Source organism: Balaenoptera borealis (assembly GCF_965194805.1).
Source record: "Balaenoptera borealis genome assembly, chromosome: 1".
Classification (NCBI taxonomy): Eukaryota; Metazoa; Chordata; class Mammalia; order Artiodactyla; family Balaenopteridae; genus Balaenoptera; species Balaenoptera borealis.
Genome location: NC_138860.1, coordinates 140,724,517 through 140,743,772, shown reverse-complemented (window position 1 = coordinate 140,743,772; position 19,256 = coordinate 140,724,517). Strand labels below are relative to the sequence as shown.

The window sequence follows — 19,256 nt, the reverse complement described above, 5'->3', positions numbered from 1 at the left end:
AAAACTAAAAATAGAACTACCATATGACCCAGCAATCCCACTACTGGGCATATACCCTGAGAAAATCATAATTCAAAAAGAGTCATGTACCACAATGTTCACTGCAGCTCTATTTACAATAGCCAGGACATGGAAGCAACCTAAGTGTCCATCGACAGATGAATGGATAAAGAAGATGTGGCACATATATATAATGCAATATTACTCAGCCATAAAAAGAAATGAAATTGTTATTTGTAGTGAGGTGGATGCACCTAGAGACTGTCATACAGAGTGAAGTAAGTCAGAAAGAGAAAATAAATACTGTATGCTAACACATATATATGGAATCTAAAAAAAAAAAAAAAAAAAAAAAACTGGTTCTGAAGAACCTAGGGGCAGGACAGGAATAAAGACGCAGATTTAGAGAATGGACTTTAGGACACGGTGAGAGGGAAGGGTAAGCTGGGACAAAGTGAGAGAGTGGCATGGACATATATATACTACCAAATGTAAAATAGATAGCTAGTGGGAAGCAGCTGCATAGCACAGGGAGATCAGCTCGGTACTTTGTGTCCACCTAGAGGTGTGGGATAGGGAGCGGGGGAGGGAGACGCAAGAGGGAGGAGATATGGGGATATACAGCTGATTCATTTTGTTATACAGCAGAAACTAACACACCACTGTAAAGCAATACTCCAGTAAAGATGTTAAAAAAAAAAAAAAAAAAAAAGAAAGGATACCAAAAAAGACAACAGCTAAGTGGAAATAAATGAAATAGAAACTAGGAAAACAATAGAAAAAAAATCAATGAAACCAAAAACTGATTCTTCAAAAAGATAAAATTTTTAAAACTTTAGTTAAACTAATGAAGAAAAAAATACATAGACAGGGGACTTCCCTGGTGGTGCAGTGGTTAAGAATCCACCTGCCAATACAGGGGACATGGGTTCGAGCCCTTGTCCAGGAAGATCCCACATGCTGCAGAGCAACTAAGCCCGTGCGCCACAACTACTGAGCCTGCGTGCCGCAACTACTGAAGCTTGCGTGCCTAGAGCCTGTGCTCCACAACAAAAGAAGCCACCAAAATGAGAAGCCCGCACACCGCAACAAAGAGTAGCCCCCGCTCGCCACAACTAGAGAAAGTCCGTACACAGCAACAAAGACCCCATGCAGCCAAAAATAAATTAAATAAATAAATAAATTTATTTAAAAAAAAATACACAGACAGGACTCAAATTACTAAAATCATCGCTACAGACCTTAGAGAGAAAAAGGATTATACTGTGATACTATGAATAACTGTAGGTCAACAGTTTGATAACAATTAGATAATTTAGATGAAATGAACACATTTCTAGAAAGATACACAGTACTGAAACTGACTCTCTCAAGATGAGAGAGAAAATATGAATAGATCTATAACAAGAGATCTAATTAGTAATGAAAATACTTACCACAAAGAAAAGACCAAGCCAAGGTGGCTTCACTAGTGAATTCTTCCAAACTTCCAATGAAAAATTAATACCAACTGTTTATAAATTCTTCCAAAAATCAGAAGGAAAAAATCACAACTCATTTTCAATGAGGCCAGTATTACCCTGATACCAATACCAGACAGAGATATTACAAGGAAGAAAAACTACAGACCAATATCCCTTAGGAATATAGAAGCAAAAATACTAAACAAAATACTAGGAAACAGACTAACAACACATATTAAAAAATTATATACCATGACCAAGTGAGACTTCTCCCAGAAATGTAAGATTAGTTTAACATCCAAAACCAATCAATTAATGCAATACAGCATACTAAAAGACTACAGGGCAAAAAACCATACAAATCATCTCAGTAAACTCAAAGAATGCATTTTACAAAATCCAATATCCTTCCATGACAAAAACACTCAAAAAGTTAGGAATAGAAGGGAACTTCCTCAAACTACTACATTACATCTATGAAAAACCTATAGCAAACATCATACTTGATAGTGAAAGACTGAATGCCTTCCCCCTAAGGTCAGGAACAAGACGAGGATATCCACTCTTGCCATTTTTTTTAATACTGTACAGGAGGTTCTAGTCAAGATAATCAGAAAAGAAAAATAAATAAAGACATCCAGATGGGAAAAAAAAAAAGTAAACCTATTTTGATTTGCAGATGACATGATCTTATACATGGAAAATCCTAAAGAATCCAGAAAAGAAAAAAAAAATTAGAATAAACACATTCAAAAAGGTTTCAAAGTACAAGATCAATATTCAAAAGCCAATTGTATTTCTATCACTAAAAATGAACATTATGAAAATGAAATTAAGAAAACAATCCTTTTAAAATAGCATCAAAAACTAATAAAATACTGGGATGCACATTTAACAAGAGAGGGGCAAGACTTGTACACTTAAAACTACAAAACATTGTTTAAATAAATTTTTAAGATCTAAATAAATGGAAAAACATTCCACGGATTGGAAGACTTAATATTGTTATGAGAGCAACACTCCACAAATTGATCTACCAAATCAATGTAATTCCTATCAAAATTCCAGCTGCCTTTGTGCAGAAATTATCAGCTGACCCTAAACTTCTTATGAAAATGCAAGAGCTCAAAATAGTCAAAATAATCTTGAAAAAAAATTGGAGGACCCACTATTCCCAATTTCAAAACTTACTGCAAAGCTAAAATAATAAAGATAGCATAGTACTAGCATAAGCATATACATCAATGGAACAGAACTGAGAGTCCAGAAATAAAACCATATATCTACGGTCAACTGATTTTCAACAAGAGTGCCAAGACCATTCAATAGGGAAAGAATAGCCTTTTCAGCAAATGGTGTTGGGACAACTAGATATCTACATAAAAAGAATGAAGTTGGACCCTTACCTCTTACCATGTATAAAAATTAACTCAAAATGGACTATACCCAGATGTAACAACATGCGTGAACCTTTCAAACATTATGCTAAGTGAAAGAAGCTACTCACAAAAGACTACACATTGTATAATTCTATTAATATGAAATGTCTGGCATAGACAAATCCATACAGAATGAATAAATAAATTACAGGTTGGTTAGGCTTGGGGACTTGGGGAGAAGAGTGACCACTAAGGAGTATGAAAGTGTTCTAAAATTAAATTGTGGTGACAGTTGCTGAACCTTACGAATATAACAAAAAACACTGAATTATACACCTTAAATGGGCAAACTGTATGTATGTGAATTACATCTCAATAAACCCATTAAAGGAAAAAAAGAAAACCCTTTTAATGTCTCACTACATTGCAAAGCTTACAAATAAAACAAGATTATATAAGAAAAAGAAAAAAATTATACATGTAGAAATATTTTATATAAAACATTCTCACCTCCAGTGCTTATTTCTACCTCTGTAGAATCTCTTTCCAAACTCCCAGCACTGCTAACAATATTCATTAAATGGATTGCAGTCCAAGCAAAAGGCATGCGATACTTCCCAAGTCTTTGGCAGAACTGATCAGCTTGACTTTTCAGCTTCTCCAATTTTTCCTTATTCTGCAAAACAAAACTTTATACATTATATGATTACGTTCAAAGAAATGAATTAAAGGCTATTTCATAATATATAAAGGAAAATATAAAGGTTAAGAATTCTCAATTCTCAGCAAAGATGGAAAAACAATCTGTACCTTTCAGAGATCAATTAACAGTATATTATCTTTACTAAGCAACCTCAACCAGTTCTACAAATGTATGTGAAAGTCTTTAAAATTTCTGTTTGTGATGATCTTATGTTGGGAGAAAAGAAAGGACAGCAAGTGTCAAACATGTTTATGTACTAAAAGTACTATTTTATGAAAGGAAACATAACCTAGACAACAGGTTCTAGACATCAACTGCCAACCACAAAATATTCTAGGTTATGACTTACTAAATTTTATTTTTCTAAAAAAGATGGAAGCAGTTGGGCCATTCTGACATAATCACTAACTTATGACAACTATGAGGTGGGACTGGGGGTCACAAATAAACCATGAATAAGCCCAGAGTTGTAATAAAAGAAGGAAACAAAAAAAGTATGACAAGAGGACTAAACCCTGGAAAAAGACTAATGATCCAAATAGCACGTGTTTATCTGGAAGACATCCTGAGGCTGGCTCAACTTTTAGGCTATCCTTGAAACAAACACTAAGGTGGCCTGCAATAGCCAACCAATGGTCCAAGGGTGAAAACCTACACTAAAATCTCTCACATACTATTTCCATATAGGGTATTGGTAAGGTATACTCGAATGGCAGTGTCCTACCTTGGGACTCAGGACTGAGAAAAGATGAAGAAATAGCTAAATGGTAGGACTGTTTACTGATAAAATATATCTATTATACTTTCAAAATAGGTTCTTGCTTTAAGAGTACTTAAAGAGAATTAAGGACCCTTATCAAGCATGTAAATATATAAGAGAAGAGTGAAATAAGCTGCAATTATACACCTATGAGCTTCATATAACAGAGCAATTTAATTCATAAAATGACAACCTGGGGAAAGCCAGAATACTTTAACCCTAATTTCAACCAGATATCCAGGAATCAGAGTATATCATGTGCTCCGATGTACCCATATTAGCCGAAAACGCTCAATTCTTGTTCCAAATCTCAGAAAAATAGAAAGCAAAACATTTTCTAGATTGTGGTGATTTGTCCAATACTCCTCAAGCACACCTCTCCTGGCTGTCTGACATATTAAATCATGTGTTCAAAGATCCAAAAATCACCTGTTATGCTTTTTTTTTTTTTGGCTGCATTGGGTCTTTGTTGCTGCGCGCGGGCTTTCTCTAGTTGCGAAGAGCGGGGACTACTCTTCATTGCGGTGCGGTGGCTTCTCTTGTTGCAGAGCACGGGCTCTAGGCGTGCGGGCTTCAGTAGTTGCAGCACACAGTCTCAGTAGTTGAGGCTCACAGGCTCTAGAGCACAGGCTCAGTAGTTGTGGCACATGGGCTTAGCTGCTCCACGGCATGTAGGATCTTCCCGGACCAAGGCTCGAACCCGTGTCCCCTGCATTGGCAGGTGGATTCTTAACCACTGCGCCACCAGGGAAGTCCTCACCTGTTATTCTTATAACTAACTCAGGGTATCTGGAATTTGGTACCGATTGTTCACCAATTATTTTTGCTTTATAAGTTTATCCAAATTCTAGAAATTAGTTATCTGATGGCAAAATGGAGATTGTATTTTCTATTTTTACCATATTCCCTAATTATCTGCAGCTAGACAGAGGCCCAGAATACTTCTGCTTTGCTAGAAAAAGTTCCATCAAAATCACTATTTTGCAAACACAGGAAATTTTTCATTATTTAGGAATTAAACTGAATTAATTTGATTCTTTAGGAATCTATTAGCTTGGGGTGAGGGAGATTTTAAAGAATAGCATAGCACATGACTCAAGCTAGGTCATGAAGGAAATAAAGAAAATGGGTAGGCCAATAGAAAAAAATGAATTAGTAGTAAAATTCTTTAATATGCTCTGTATAGTATTCTCCCAAATTATAATTTTGGAGATTAGAGGTTGTTTAGGGTTGGGTTTGGGGATCTGAGGAGAATGGAGAGTGACTGCTAATGGCTATGAAAGTGGCAGAAATAAGAGGCATGACATTCTACCTTGGTGGCATCTGCTTCTTTGAAAATCATATATGGTTCTGCACACTCTCCAATGTCTCCTTGCTGTAGCACTTTTTCTAGCTGTCAAAGACAAAAAGAGTAAAGATTAATTAAGCTTAAAAATAAAAGCAATCAGCCTGGAATGCAAGGATGGTTCAAAATACAAAAATCAATCAACATAATACACCACATTAACAAAATAAGAGAAAAAAAACCACATGACCATCTTAACTGATGCAGGAAAAAGAACTGGACAATTCAACACCCTTTCATGATAGAAAAACTCAACAAACTTAGAAAAGAAGAAAGCTACCTCAATATAATAAAGACCATATATGAAAAGTCCACATTTAACATCATATTCAATGCTGAAAAACCAAAAGCTTTTCCTCTAGAATCAGGAACAGGATAAGGATGTTCACTTTTGCCAATTCTATACAACAAAGTACTGGAAGTCTGAGCCAGAGCAATTTGACAAGACAAAGAAACCAAAACATCCAAATTGAAAAGGAAGAAGTTAAATTATCTCTATTCACAGACAACATGATCTCTTATACAGAAAACTCTAATATTACACACACACACACACACACACACACACACAAAACTTGTTAGAATAAATAAATTCAGCAAAGTTGCAGGATACAAAATCAACATACAAAAATCAGTTGCATTTCTATACCTTAGCAATGTGCAATTCAAAAAGGAAATTAAGAAAAAAATTCCACTTACAATAATATCAAAAAGAATAAAATACTGAGGAATTAACCAAAAAGGTGAAAGATCTGTAATCTGAAAACTATAAATAGTTAGATTTTCTACAAGGGTGCCAAGACTATTCAATGGGGAAAGAACAGTTTTTTCAACAAATGATATTAAAAGAAACCTGAATATCCAAATGCAAAAGAATAAAGTTGAACCCTTATATTATATTATATACAAATATTAACTCAAAATGGATCAAACACCTAAACATAAACCTAAAACTATTAAACTCTTAGAAGAAAAAATAAAGGAAAAGCTTCCTGTGATTGGATTTGGTAATGTATTCTTGGATTTGACACAAAAAAAGGCAAAGGCAACAAAAGTAAAAATAGTTAAATTGGATTACATCAAAATTTAAAACTTTTGTATATGACAGAACACAATCAACAGGGTGAAAGGCAACCCACAGAATGAGAAAAAATATTTGCAAATCATATAATTGATAAGGAGTTCATATCCAAAACAGATAAAGAAATCCTACAACGAAACAACGAAACAACAAATAATCTGATTTTTAAATGGGCAAAGGACTTGAATAGACATTTCTCCAAAGAAGCCATACAAACGTCTAAGAAGCATATAAAAAGACGCTCAACATCACTAATCATTAGGGAAATGCAAATCAAAACCACAGTGAGATATCACCTTACATCCATCAGGATGGCCACAATTAAATAAATAAACAAACAAACAAATAACAAGCATTGGCAAGGATATGGAAAACTGGAACCCCTGTGTGCTTTTTATGGTGTAAAATCGTAATCTGCTATAGAAGACAGTACAGAGGTTCCTCAAAAAGTTAAAAATAGAATTATCATGTAATTCAGAAAACCTATTTCTGGGTATATATTCAATAGAATTGAAAGCAGGGACTCAAACAGATATTCGCACACCCATGTTCATAGCAGCATTATTCACAATAGCCAAAAGGTAGAAGCAATTCAAGTGTCCATCAAAAAATGAGTAAACAAAACATAGTGTGTATCTGTCTGTGTATACACATACACGTGGAATATTATTCAGCCTTAAAAGGAAGAAAATTCTGAAACATGCTACGACCTGGATGAACCTTGAAGACATTACGCCAAGGGAAATAAGCCTGTCACAAAAAGACAAATACTGTATTATTCCATTCAAATGAGGTATCTAGAATAGACAAATTCATAGAAACAAAGAGCAAAATGCTGGTTGACAGGGGCTGGGGAGAAGGGGAAATGAAGAGCTGCTACTTAATGTGTATAGAGGGTTAAGGTTTTGTTGGCAAGATAAAAATTTCTAAAGATTGTTTGCACAATAATCTGAATATACTTAATTCTGAACTGTACACATAAAAACGATTAAGATGGTAAATTTTATGTTATGTGTATTTTACCTCAATTAAAACTATTAATAAAAGCAATCAGTCTTAAAAGTCATCTCCATTTAATAAAACATCAAAGTACAAAATTACAATTAAAAAAGACAACTCACAAAATATTAAGTGGCCAATACAATAATTTCTACTTATCATTTTTCTCCAAAATGTCTCACTTTACCCCTATAAAATTTTTAATGTTTTAGGAAAAGAAATATAAATAAAATAGGATAGAAGTCCAGAAACCAAATGAAGTGTATGCAAGAATTTAGCACATAATAAAGTTGATACTTCAAATTAGTGAATGGAGGATAAAGCACTCTTACAAATTAATAAATTATTAATACAACTAATAATTGATAAAATAAAAACAATCCAATGAAATGAAGATTACACAACTGTATTTTTTTCACTTAAAACTTATGTATCCTATACACTTAAAATTTGTGTTTTTTATGTATACAAACAAGTTAAACATGAGCTTACTATTTGAATAAGCACTACACAAAACAATATCCAAATGGCCAATAATTCTTAGACATCAGGGAATTATAAATTAAAGCCAAACTGACATAACCCTGCAAATGCACCAGAAATAAAATACATAATAAAATAAAATTAAGGAAATTAAGATGTAAAATATAATAAAACCTGATGATATCAAGTGTTAAGAAGGAAATGGAGCAAATGAAATTCTCAAGCACTGCTGATGAGACTGAAACTTGGACTAACCACGTCAGAAAACTGGTTCTTTCTACTAAAACTGAAGCTATAAATACACTATGATCCAGTAATTCAACATCTACCTATATACTTAATAGAAATGCAAAAATCATATATAAGAATGTTTACAGCAGCATTACTTACAATAGCCAAAAGCTAGAAATAACCCCAATGTCCATCGACTATTAGAATGGCCAAACTGTCATATGCATATAACAAGATACTATGCAGGGTGAAAAACAACCAACTATTGCTACATGCAAAAATGATGAATCATATAATTCTTTAGAATGTCAGACACAAGAATATATATGATTCCTTTTCTATGAAGAAAAAGAGGTTAAACTAATCCGTGGTGATAAGTCAGCATAGTAGGAAAGGACACAAAGAAGGCTGTTGGGTAATGTTCTATACCTTGATCTGGATGTTGGTTACATAACTGAGTTAAGTATGTAAAAATTAAAGAAAGTGTACACCTTGTGCATGTTACTAACTATAAATAAAAGTTTATAAAGAAAAGATAACCGAATTTCTATACACCAGTGACGAATGAAATTCTGTATATAATTTAAAATGAAAATTTTTAAATGATACCATTTATAACAGGGTCAAAAATATCAAATTACCAGGAAGATATAGGAGAAAAGACCTAAAAACATACTGTGCTCATTGACTGGAGAACTCAACAGTTTAAAGACGTCAACTTTTCCAAATTGATCAGGATATTTAACGCAATCTCAGTTAACATCTCAACAAGCTCTTTCTTGAGAGAGAGTATGCCTGTATTGGGGGAGCATGGAGGGACTGACAAGCAAAAATTTATACAAAAATGTAAAGGGTCAAAAACATCCAGCCTCTCTCGCCTCCTCACTTCCAAGATGACCAAGAAAAGTAGGAACAATGGTCATGCCAAAAAGGGCCACGGCCACGTGTAGCCTGTTCGCTGTACCAACTGTGCCCGATGCCTGCACAAGGACAAGGCCATTAAGAAGCTCATCATTCAGAACGTAGTAGAGGTCTAAGCCGTCAGGGACATTTCTGAAGCAAGTGTTTTCGATGCCTATGTGCTTTCCAAGCTGTACGTGAAACTACATTACTGCGTGAGTTGTGCCATTCACAGCAAGGTAGTCAGGAATCGTTCTCGGGAAGCCCGGAAGGACGGAACACCTCCACCCTGATTTAGACCTGCAGGTGCTGCCCCATGACTTCCACCAAAGCCCACATTAAGGAGCTAAGTCCTTAAAGACTGAAGAAATACTGTTCTCTGAAAAGACAATAAAATGGAAATCATACTTTATTTAAAAAAAAGAAAAAGAAAAAAGAACATCCAAGGCAATCTTGAAGAATAAAGCTAGAAAAAAATATACTGTTTTTATACACTACAATTTTTTTTTTTGGCTGCGTTGGGTCTTTATTGCTGCGCGCAGGCTTTCTCTACTTGTAGTGAGCGGGGGCTACTCTTCGTTGCGGTGCGCAGGCTTCTCATTGTGGTGGCTTCTCTTGTTGCAGAGCACGGGCTCTAGGCGCATGGGCTGCAGTAGTTGCAGCATGCAGTCTCAGTAGTTGTGGCGTGTGGGCTCTAGGGTGTGCAAGCTTCAGTTGTTGTGGCGCACGGGCTCAGTAGTTGTGGCTCGTGGGCGCTAGAACGCAGACTCAGTAGTTGTGGTACACCGGCTTAGTTGCTCTGCGGCATGTGGGAGCTTCCTGGACCAGGGATCGAACCTGTGTCTCCTGCACTGGCAGGCGGATTCTTAACCACTGAGCCACCAGGGAAGCCTCTAAACTACTATAATTAAAACAGTGTGGTACTGGTGCCAATTAAAGACAAACAGGCCAGTTGAACCAAAAAAGATTCTAGGAAAAAAATCTCATACATATGAACACTTGATTTATGACATGGGATACTTTGTAAAAGCAGTAGGAGAAAAAAAGCAGTCTTTTCAATAAATAGTGCTGCGTCATTTGGTTATCCATATGTGGGGGGGATTAATCTTCATCTCAACTTCACTCCAAACTATATGTGTAAGGTGAAACAATTACTCTTACCAGGGATCACTTAAGAGAATATACTTTTGAATTTGAGGGAGGCAAAAATTCCATATACAAAACACAAAATAACATAGCCATAAAGAAAAAGGTTGATAAATTAGACAACATGTAAGCTATAAACTTTGGTTTATCAAAGGATAACATTCTGTGAGAAAGCAAGCACAGAGTGGCAAAAAATGTGAATACAAATAATCAACAAAAAAATAACATGCAGAATAGATTAAGAATTCCTATAAATCAATAATAAAAAAGCCAAAATAACCCAACAAAAATATGGGCAAATTATTTCAACAGGCATTTCACAAACAGACTATCCAATGACCAGTAAGTATATAAAGATGGTTGCACAGTGAAAACCAGAACGGCCACAATTAAGAAGACTATCAAATAGCAGTGCTGGCAAGAGTGGAAAACGGTGAATCACTCTGGGAAACTGATACATGTATTTATGCTAAACATATATCAACACTATTATCCAGCAATATCAAACACAAACACATGTATACTCATGTACCAAAAGACTTGTTAAAGAATGTACACAGAAGCTTTATTCATAATAACCAACTGAAAACCAGATATACACTAGGGGAAAAAAAAAAACCCTATGGTCTACCAAGGTCTATCTATTCATCTAAGCAGGATAAATAAACTGTGTTACAATCAGACAATGAAGTAAAACATGATGATAAAAATAAAAGAACAAACTACTGCTGTACATAATATAGAGGATTCTCAAAGAAATTATATTGAGTTGAAACAAGCCAGGCACAAAAGACTGCATATTGTATGACTGTGCTCAGATGAAATTCAAGAAGAGGAAAAGCTAAATAATGGTGATTTAAGTTGGAATACTAGTCATCTGGTGGAACAGAGGGGGTGGTCACTAGAAAGACAAACAAAAGAACTCTCCAGGGTGATGAGGTGATGGAAATACTGTATGGCTTGAGCTTAGTCATGATTACACAGAAAAATACATAGTAAGAATTCATCACTCTGTTTACCCCACATTTGTAAACTATACAGGTCTTATTATATGTATTTCATATGTCAGTTTTTTAAAAAACTGGTAAGTGTGACTAACTGAAACTCTTATTCACCCCTGGTGGGGAATACAACTATCACAGATACTTTGGAAACCAATATGGCAGCATCTACCAAAGCTGACATATAAATATCCTATGACTCTTCACCCTTCCTTTACCCCCTCACTGCTATATGACACTGCAATTCCTCCAAATAAAGAGGTCAGGTATATATCACAACTCCTAGAGTTTGTGTTATCATGTGACCTGTTTTGGTCAATAAAATGTTAGCTGGTGTGATGTGACCAAAGGCTAGAAAAGTGTCTATGCAACTGGGTCTGCTCTCTGGCACTTATGCAATCACCATGAGAATACGCCAGTCTAGCCTGCCAGAAAAGAGACGTACAAAGAACAGCTCTAACTAAATCAAGTGACGCCCAGCCAACCTACAGACACTTGGAAGGAGCACAATTACCTAAGAGAGTACAACTTTATTGGCTGACCACACAGACAACTCAGATGCATGAACTAAAAAATGCTTATTGTTGTATGCCACTGGGATTTTGTCTTTTTGTTCTTGTAGAGCAATAACTAACTAATACACAGATCAAGGGGATTTTTCTCTCAAAAAACAAAAACATCCTGCTGGACTATGATTTAAGAAAACCTCCTAAATACATTTTCTTTAAAGTCTGTAAAACACTTTAACTTGTACATATTTTTGAAATTATATAAAAGTCTTTTTCTATGTATATACAAACATTTATGTGTGTATAGGTGTGTGTGTATATATTTTACACAATTGGGACCATATGGTATGAATAGTCTCATTTTTAAGCAGCTAGTATTCCAATCATCATCTCTATCTTTCCAGTTCATTCCCTCAAATATGTTCTATTTTATGAAAACTTACTATTTTCCCATGTAAAATAACTGTGTATACACATTTATCAATTGTATTAATATCTAGAACTTTAATCTTAAGTGAGTTTCTGAAGACCACTGCTGCTAAATCTTTGCTTGTAAGATTGTTCATTGTAACTAAGATTTATTTTAACCTGAATTCATAGGAATCTGTCCACAAATTAGGACATTATTCCTGTGGGTAAATAAAATTCATTTCATGACAATCCACTTTATAACCTTATTATAAAATTCATTACCTTTTTATGATAATTTTATATAAATACAGATAAAATGATTAAAGAATATATTTTAGGCTATTCTCAAGTCAAGGTCAAGTTAAGGTAAATTATTCTTAAGTTACCCTAAGCTAAGTATCTTAGTAATATTCAGATTTTAGAATCTGTAATCCTTATTCTTAATTGGCTGACAGTCAAATCATAATGCTCCATGATCTCAATGATTTAGATTTTAGTATTTATATATTTAGGAGCTGAGTGATAAAATCATAGTATAGCTCCTATGATGCTTAATTTTATATGCCAACATGGCTAGGTTATCAAACACCAATCTAGATGTTGCTATGAAGGTATTTTTTAGAGGTGATTAACTTTTAAATCAGTAGACTTTGAGTAGAGCAGATTACCCTCCATAATGTGGGTGGGCCTCATCCAGTTAGTTGAAGACTTAAAGAACAAAGACTAAGGTTTCTCAAAGAAGGATTCTCAAGACTGCAACACAGCAATCCTGCCTGAGTTTCTGGTCTGCTGCCCTGTGGAATTCAGACTTAAGACTACAACATCGCCCCTTACCTGGATTTCCAGCCTGCACTACACATTTCAAACCTGTCAGCCCCCACAATCACACGAGCCACTTCCTTAAAACCAATCAATCAATCTCTCTCTCTCTCTCTCTGTGTGTGTGTGTGTGTGTGTGTGTGTGTGTATCTCCCTCCTATTGATCTATTTCTCTGGAGGACCCTAATAAAGCTCCCCACTCAAGAAAAATTTAGGTAGCACCTATAGTATACGTCTAATATTGTGTTAAGAAATATTAAGATGAAAAAATAGGTTAAAGATAAAATCTTTACCCTTAAAAAGCTTGCAATATTGATAGGGACACAAGTATACAGCCACAACACAAATAAACAAATATATTTAACATTATTCTCACCTTTATTACAAGAAAAACATCTTGGGAAGGGTAAGTGATAGAAAAAATAGCTGATCGTGCCAGGGTGGTAATGGCAGCAGGTGGTACATGTGGACGTAATAATCCTTTCATCTGCTCAGAATTAAGGTCAAAATAGAAGTTTTCTGAAATCTAAAAAACATATTCATATATCAAATTTAAAACTTGTGTATTTTATAAAAACTCACAAAAATCATACAGTCTTAAAATATTACAGATATTAAACGATTATACTAACATACAGTTTACCATATATTTCACTGACTGATCTTTACATGTCTAAATCAAAGCAAAAAAAATATAATGCAAAAAACATATTCTAAAGAACCATATCTCACACTCTTTTAATTAGAAATTTAACTTCTAATAAAGTATACAAAGAAATTATTATCGAGATGAATTACCCCAAACTGAGTCTTTAAAACAATTACATGAATAACATCTCAGAAAATTTGATTTAGCAAATACAAGTTGCTGGAATACAGTTCCACTACAGAAATCCATAATATGTTGACAGCAGAAGTCACTAAAGGCATTTTAAGTTTCTACTACACATTAGGCTTAGAATACTGAAATGCTGTATGAGACAGCCCTCTGAAAAACTCCTAAGTGTAATAAAGATATAATGGCAAAACTAAGAGCACTACTTTAGACAAGAATATTTGAAATATATATAAATGATCTTTTAGCTAGTGAGAATCTGAAAATTACATCAACAAAAATTCACTGTCACCATCATTGTAATCCTTTATACATCAGTTGCCTAAAATGGTTTTCTTGTATTTTTTCTATTTATTAAACTAAAAGAAAGTTGCTTCTGCTACTAGCTTTTGGAACTCTTTCAATGAAATAAAAACTAGGTCAACTGAACTATTTTATAGTAGAAAATACTTTATGTCTTAAATTTCTACTTTCTTCTTAAAAAATCCATGTTTAATAATATTCTCAAAAAGTCATTATTTATCTTATAAAACAACTTAAAAGCAGGTTTCTGAACCTATGATTGTGACAAAAGACTAGGTTCAAATTATATAACCTTACCTTTTTCTTTTCCTTCACATCATATAAAGCCAAACTTGCAAAAATGGGTTCAATTTCAATCTCAAACCTTTAAGAAGGAAAAGGATGAAGTAGTTTAAAAATAAAGTACATAGTTCGAGAAATTCTCATTCCAAAAATAAATTCTCTCAATACCTTGTACTTTTCTACATCTGTGCTACACCATCTATACCGCCCCTCTTCCTGAAACACACTTCTCCATGTATCTCTTTCACAGTCTAAATCAACCATTACTACATACTTCAAAATCTTAAGAAAAAACAAAGCCTGCCATGTAACAAATATAAAATCATCTCTAAGGAAAAAGATCCTTTGTCTTTATATTCCTCAAGCCAAGAACAGTGTCTGACAAATACTACAGATTTCAGTGAATGTTTTTCCAAGTTTTAAGACTAGTTACATAACTGAGGCAGAGTCATCTTCACCTAGCCAAAAATGCTCTAAAGCTCAGCTTCATAGGCAAGATTAAATGTTTAGTAGAATTTAAAATTATGTACAGAACAATACTTTTCAAAAGGACACAAACACAAGTATAAAATCTACCAGGATTTTGTTATACTGGTATTCAAACTATTAGTCCAGAAAATAAAAGTTACATAGTAAACAAAATAAATACTCACTTGAGTGATAAACATTTTACAAGAAGTCTTTGACCAAAATGTTCTTTGGGCACCTCAGGAACACTAAGTCGTTCTATTGGTTCTTCCTACAAATTGACAAGCAACACCAAAATGAACATGCTTACCATATGTCAACCCTTTACAATTTATTTTTTAAGAACTTATTTTATTAATCTACTACTTTTAGTCTTCACAAGTGAACACAGAAAAGAATGGCCTATTTATCCTCAAACAGGAGTCATTAGATCATAAGTGTGCTCAACTATATTTCATTTATAAAAAGCATAGCTATGTTTCAATTAAGTTTTATTCCCTACATTATCATAATGCTACATACAATTCATACTCCCAAAACATCTATCTTAATAATCATTTGCTTCTTTATATCCAAATTATCTATACCTCATCTGGTGATGGATGCAAAGCAAAGAGTTCCTTATGACGGTTTGCTTTCCTTTGGTCATCATTCTGACGGTCTATTTCTTCATTTGGAGTTCGATCAAGTAAATTGGGAAGCAAAGCATCAGGAAGTGAATTTTTCAAGTCAAAAATACTGCAGGCCCAGCTACCCCTTGGAGTATCATCTATTGACATTGAACGTCTTTTAAGATCATCCTGTCATGCAAAACATTAAATATATTAATCAATGAATAAAAAATAAACTATTTTAAAATAACTTTTTATAGTCATTTAAAAATAAAAGTATTACTTGTTCATCCTGGTAGTTGTTGCCATCTGGAGCTTCATCGGATTCAAAGACCTGTTTTGGCAAACCCTTTTGCCTTTCTTTCTGTTTATCTAATGTATTAGGATTAAATCCTGTTCCCAGTTTATGATATCTATTCAAAATAAAATAATTAAGGAAATATCAATGTTTGAAAAATTTTCACTTTTTCATCATCATTATGAAATAAGCCAACTGTTCTCTGCACTATTTCTTTACATTATAAGAATATATTCTGGCAGTTTTGAGTGTATTAAACATTTAACCAGAGGTTTAAGAAAACTTCCATCCAAAGTTCCTTTAATCCAACTAGAGAGCATTTATGAGTTTCCAGAGGTAAATCATATTGTCCTTCCTTTTCATGACAATCATGTGGATATAATTTAAGTTGTACTTTCAATTCAGAAAATTGGTCAGTAAAAGGAAAGGATGGGAAGCCAGGTTAAAGAGTAAAATGAGAGAGCAGAAAATATATCCTGCATTCTTAACAATGTAAATTTTTAAAAGGCAAAAAATATATAAAGCACTGAACCTTAAAGTTCCAAATAGCCAAAAAAATTTTGCTATATCTCATTATGTATAAAAAATCTTAAACAACCTAAAGCTTCAGGCTTCTAAAATGAAAAAATAGGGACTTCCCTGGTGGCGCAGTGGTTAGGAATCCACCCGCCAATGCAGGGGACATGGGTTCGATCCCTGGTCCAGGAAGATCCTACATGCCGCGGAGCAACTAAGACCATGCGCCTAGGGCCAGTGCTCCGCAACAAGAGAAGCCACAGCAATGAGAAGCCCACGCACCACAACAAAGAGTAGACCCCACTCGCCGCAACTAGAGAAACCCCGCACACAGCAACGAAGACTGAACACAGCCAAAAAAAAAGAGCCTGTAAAATGAAAGAATAGCAAGATCTACACCACTGTATACATATATTCTTAATTAACATATATTGTTGTATAATATATATATTAGGCTAAGAACAACTCTTAAACTAATGTATACTTCTTTCCTAACAACCAATGTCCAAGAATATTAGAGACATTATGATCAAAGAGCAACTACTGTGTCACACCTCATATAGTCAAACTGGGGGAAATTTTAACTGGAGCATAAACAATTATAATTACCAGAGGATGATATGGTTCTATCAGTCAATTTATGACATAGTAAAGAATCACACTTAATATGAATTATTCTCATGTCTTGCTGCAAAAGGTATTGAAATAGCAGCTACATGATGCTCACATCATAGCATAATCACAAAATAAAAGAAAGCATTTTTCTCTGGAATAACTAAAATAAAGATACGCAATATAGTAACATGAAAGATATTACTCAGAAGCAGATATTTTAATCTTTCATGAAATGTTTAAAGTGCCTTAATTTGTGTAAAAATGCCTGTAAAGTGACAAAGTTTGAATTCAAACAGGGGTCCGTTTAACTCTTTACACAATGTTGACTAAAGACAAATAGACAAAACTTTGCAGCCAAAAACCATTACCAGATATTTTTGAAAGATACTAAACTGTTTTCTAGTCTTTGCACCTTTTTTCCTCAAGGGAAACATTTGTATTTTCCTTAAAGGACAGAATACACTGTTGCTTTTCTATATGAAAAAGGGTTTTTCATAACCCTTTTCATAACATTTTATTATTACAGAACCAATCCATGTTCATTGTTGATAATTTAAAAATATAGACTTGTAAAAATAAAATCATTATATTTCTACTACTCAGAGAGTATCAGTCTTGAACTCCTAGTATTTAACTAACTGGATCTTTTCCTGGGCATATGTATAATCATAAGTATATACATATACATAAATATGTACATACTTATAGTTTTTGTATTTTTTAATAAAAATGAGATAATGTGAAAAAAAGTGCCTTAATTGAAAAACTAGATATCTAAGCTACTCTAATAAACCAGAATACTGTTGCATTCTTTCTCCTTTATGTCCTAAAAAATTGATAGTATGAAATACAAGAGAGCTCAGAAGAATGACATGATTCATGATCAATACTCTTTTCTATATTATCATTCTGTTCCTGTAGTCAGTTGCTATGATAAGGCTCTACATGATTACCCATCCAACACCACCATTTCTACGACTCTGTATCTTGGCATTCTCTCCCTCACTTATTCTGTTCCAGCCACACTGACCTCTCTACTATTCCTTGAACATTCCCAGCATGCTTCCAATATGGAGCCTTTGCGTGTACTGCTCTTGCCTCTGCCTAGTACACTTTTCCCCAGATATCCAGAGGGCTTACTCCTTAACTTCCTTCACATCTTCGCTCAAATTCATCTTATCAGAAAGGCCTCTTCCGATTAGTTATTCAAAGTGGAATCACCTCTTCTTGGCTCTCCCTATCCCCCCATCCTACTTTTTTTCTCTACAAGACTTCCGTCTATTCTTCCCAACTATTATATATTTATCTGTGTTTGTTTAATTAACGTCTATTGCCCTCAACCCCAAGTAGAACATAAGCTCCATGAGGGCACGGAGTTAGTTTTGTTGACTGCTGTATCATCACTGCTTAGTATAGTGCCTGGCACATACTAGCCTCTCAGTAAGTATGTCTTGAATGAATAAAGTACTTTCTATCCTTTTACCCTTCTGTGCTGAATTATGGAAGAATGTCTTGGTTTCATCTTATAACTTACTATTCCACTTTCCAGTCACATCCGCTCTGCCATTAAACCCATCTGAGTTATAAAAATTTTTTTCACTGAACAAAATTTTCACTTCCAAAGACAACCAGTTGATTTTTTATATGGTTACCATAACTTTTTCACATCTCTTCGAGGATATTAGTTACATGTATGGATCTTGATGTGTGTTCTATTAACTATTTACTAGATTATAAGTTCTTTTATTTGTAGTTTGATAATTCTCTTTCAAGTGCACTGGTTTTAATCAAATGGTTGGCAATTCTAGGTTCTAATGCTCATTTTTAAATTTGTAAGCCCATATCTGTCTGAAAATACTGTAACTGCTTAGCCAAGCACACATCCAGTGGCTGTGGAGAAGAGGCACCTCATGCTTCCAGGCAGAGTCTGCCAGTCTTCTGGGTATGAGGGCTCCTTCTTCTTCCAAGGTATGCCCACCCCAGGCACTATTCTATGAGCTCAAGCCCCTATAATTAATGCTCTTAAAATAGGCAGATACCGGACTTTCCTGGTGGCGCAGTGGTTAAGAATCCGCCTGCCAATGCAGGGGACACGAGT

General features: G+C 34.4%; 1 protein-coding gene and 1 pseudogene across 8 annotated transcripts in view; one reads left to right on the top strand and one right to left on the bottom strand.

The window, feature by feature from the left end:
* The window catches only part of DOCK7 (dedicator of cytokinesis 7), a 184,726-nt gene that overhangs the window by 131,032 nt on the left and 34,438 nt on the right, over window positions 1–19,256 (bottom strand). For 6 of the 7 annotated variants that reach the window (XM_082356245.1, XM_082356247.1, XM_082356246.1 and 3 more), the window contains 7 exons: window positions 16,013–16,142; window positions 15,706–15,918; window positions 15,304–15,389; window positions 14,666–14,732; window positions 13,607–13,756; window positions 5,618–5,698; window positions 3,353–3,518 (listed from right to left, as the gene is read on the bottom strand). In XM_082356245.1, the coding sequence (XP_082212371.1) occupies window positions 3,353–3,518; window positions 5,618–5,698; window positions 13,607–13,756; window positions 14,666–14,732; window positions 15,304–15,389; window positions 15,706–15,918; window positions 16,013–16,142 (893 nt within the window). Of the gene's footprint in view, window positions 1–3,352; window positions 3,532–5,617; window positions 5,699–13,606; window positions 13,757–14,665; window positions 14,733–15,303; window positions 15,390–15,705; window positions 15,919–16,012; window positions 16,143–19,256 lie in introns of those variants that run through there. The other variant, XM_082356249.1, reaches the window with a different exon arrangement.
* Window positions 5,705–9,694, top strand: LOC309610510 (small ribosomal subunit protein eS26 pseudogene; annotated as a pseudogene). The gene has a single exon. The product of its transcript is annotated as a small ribosomal subunit protein eS26 pseudogene (transcript).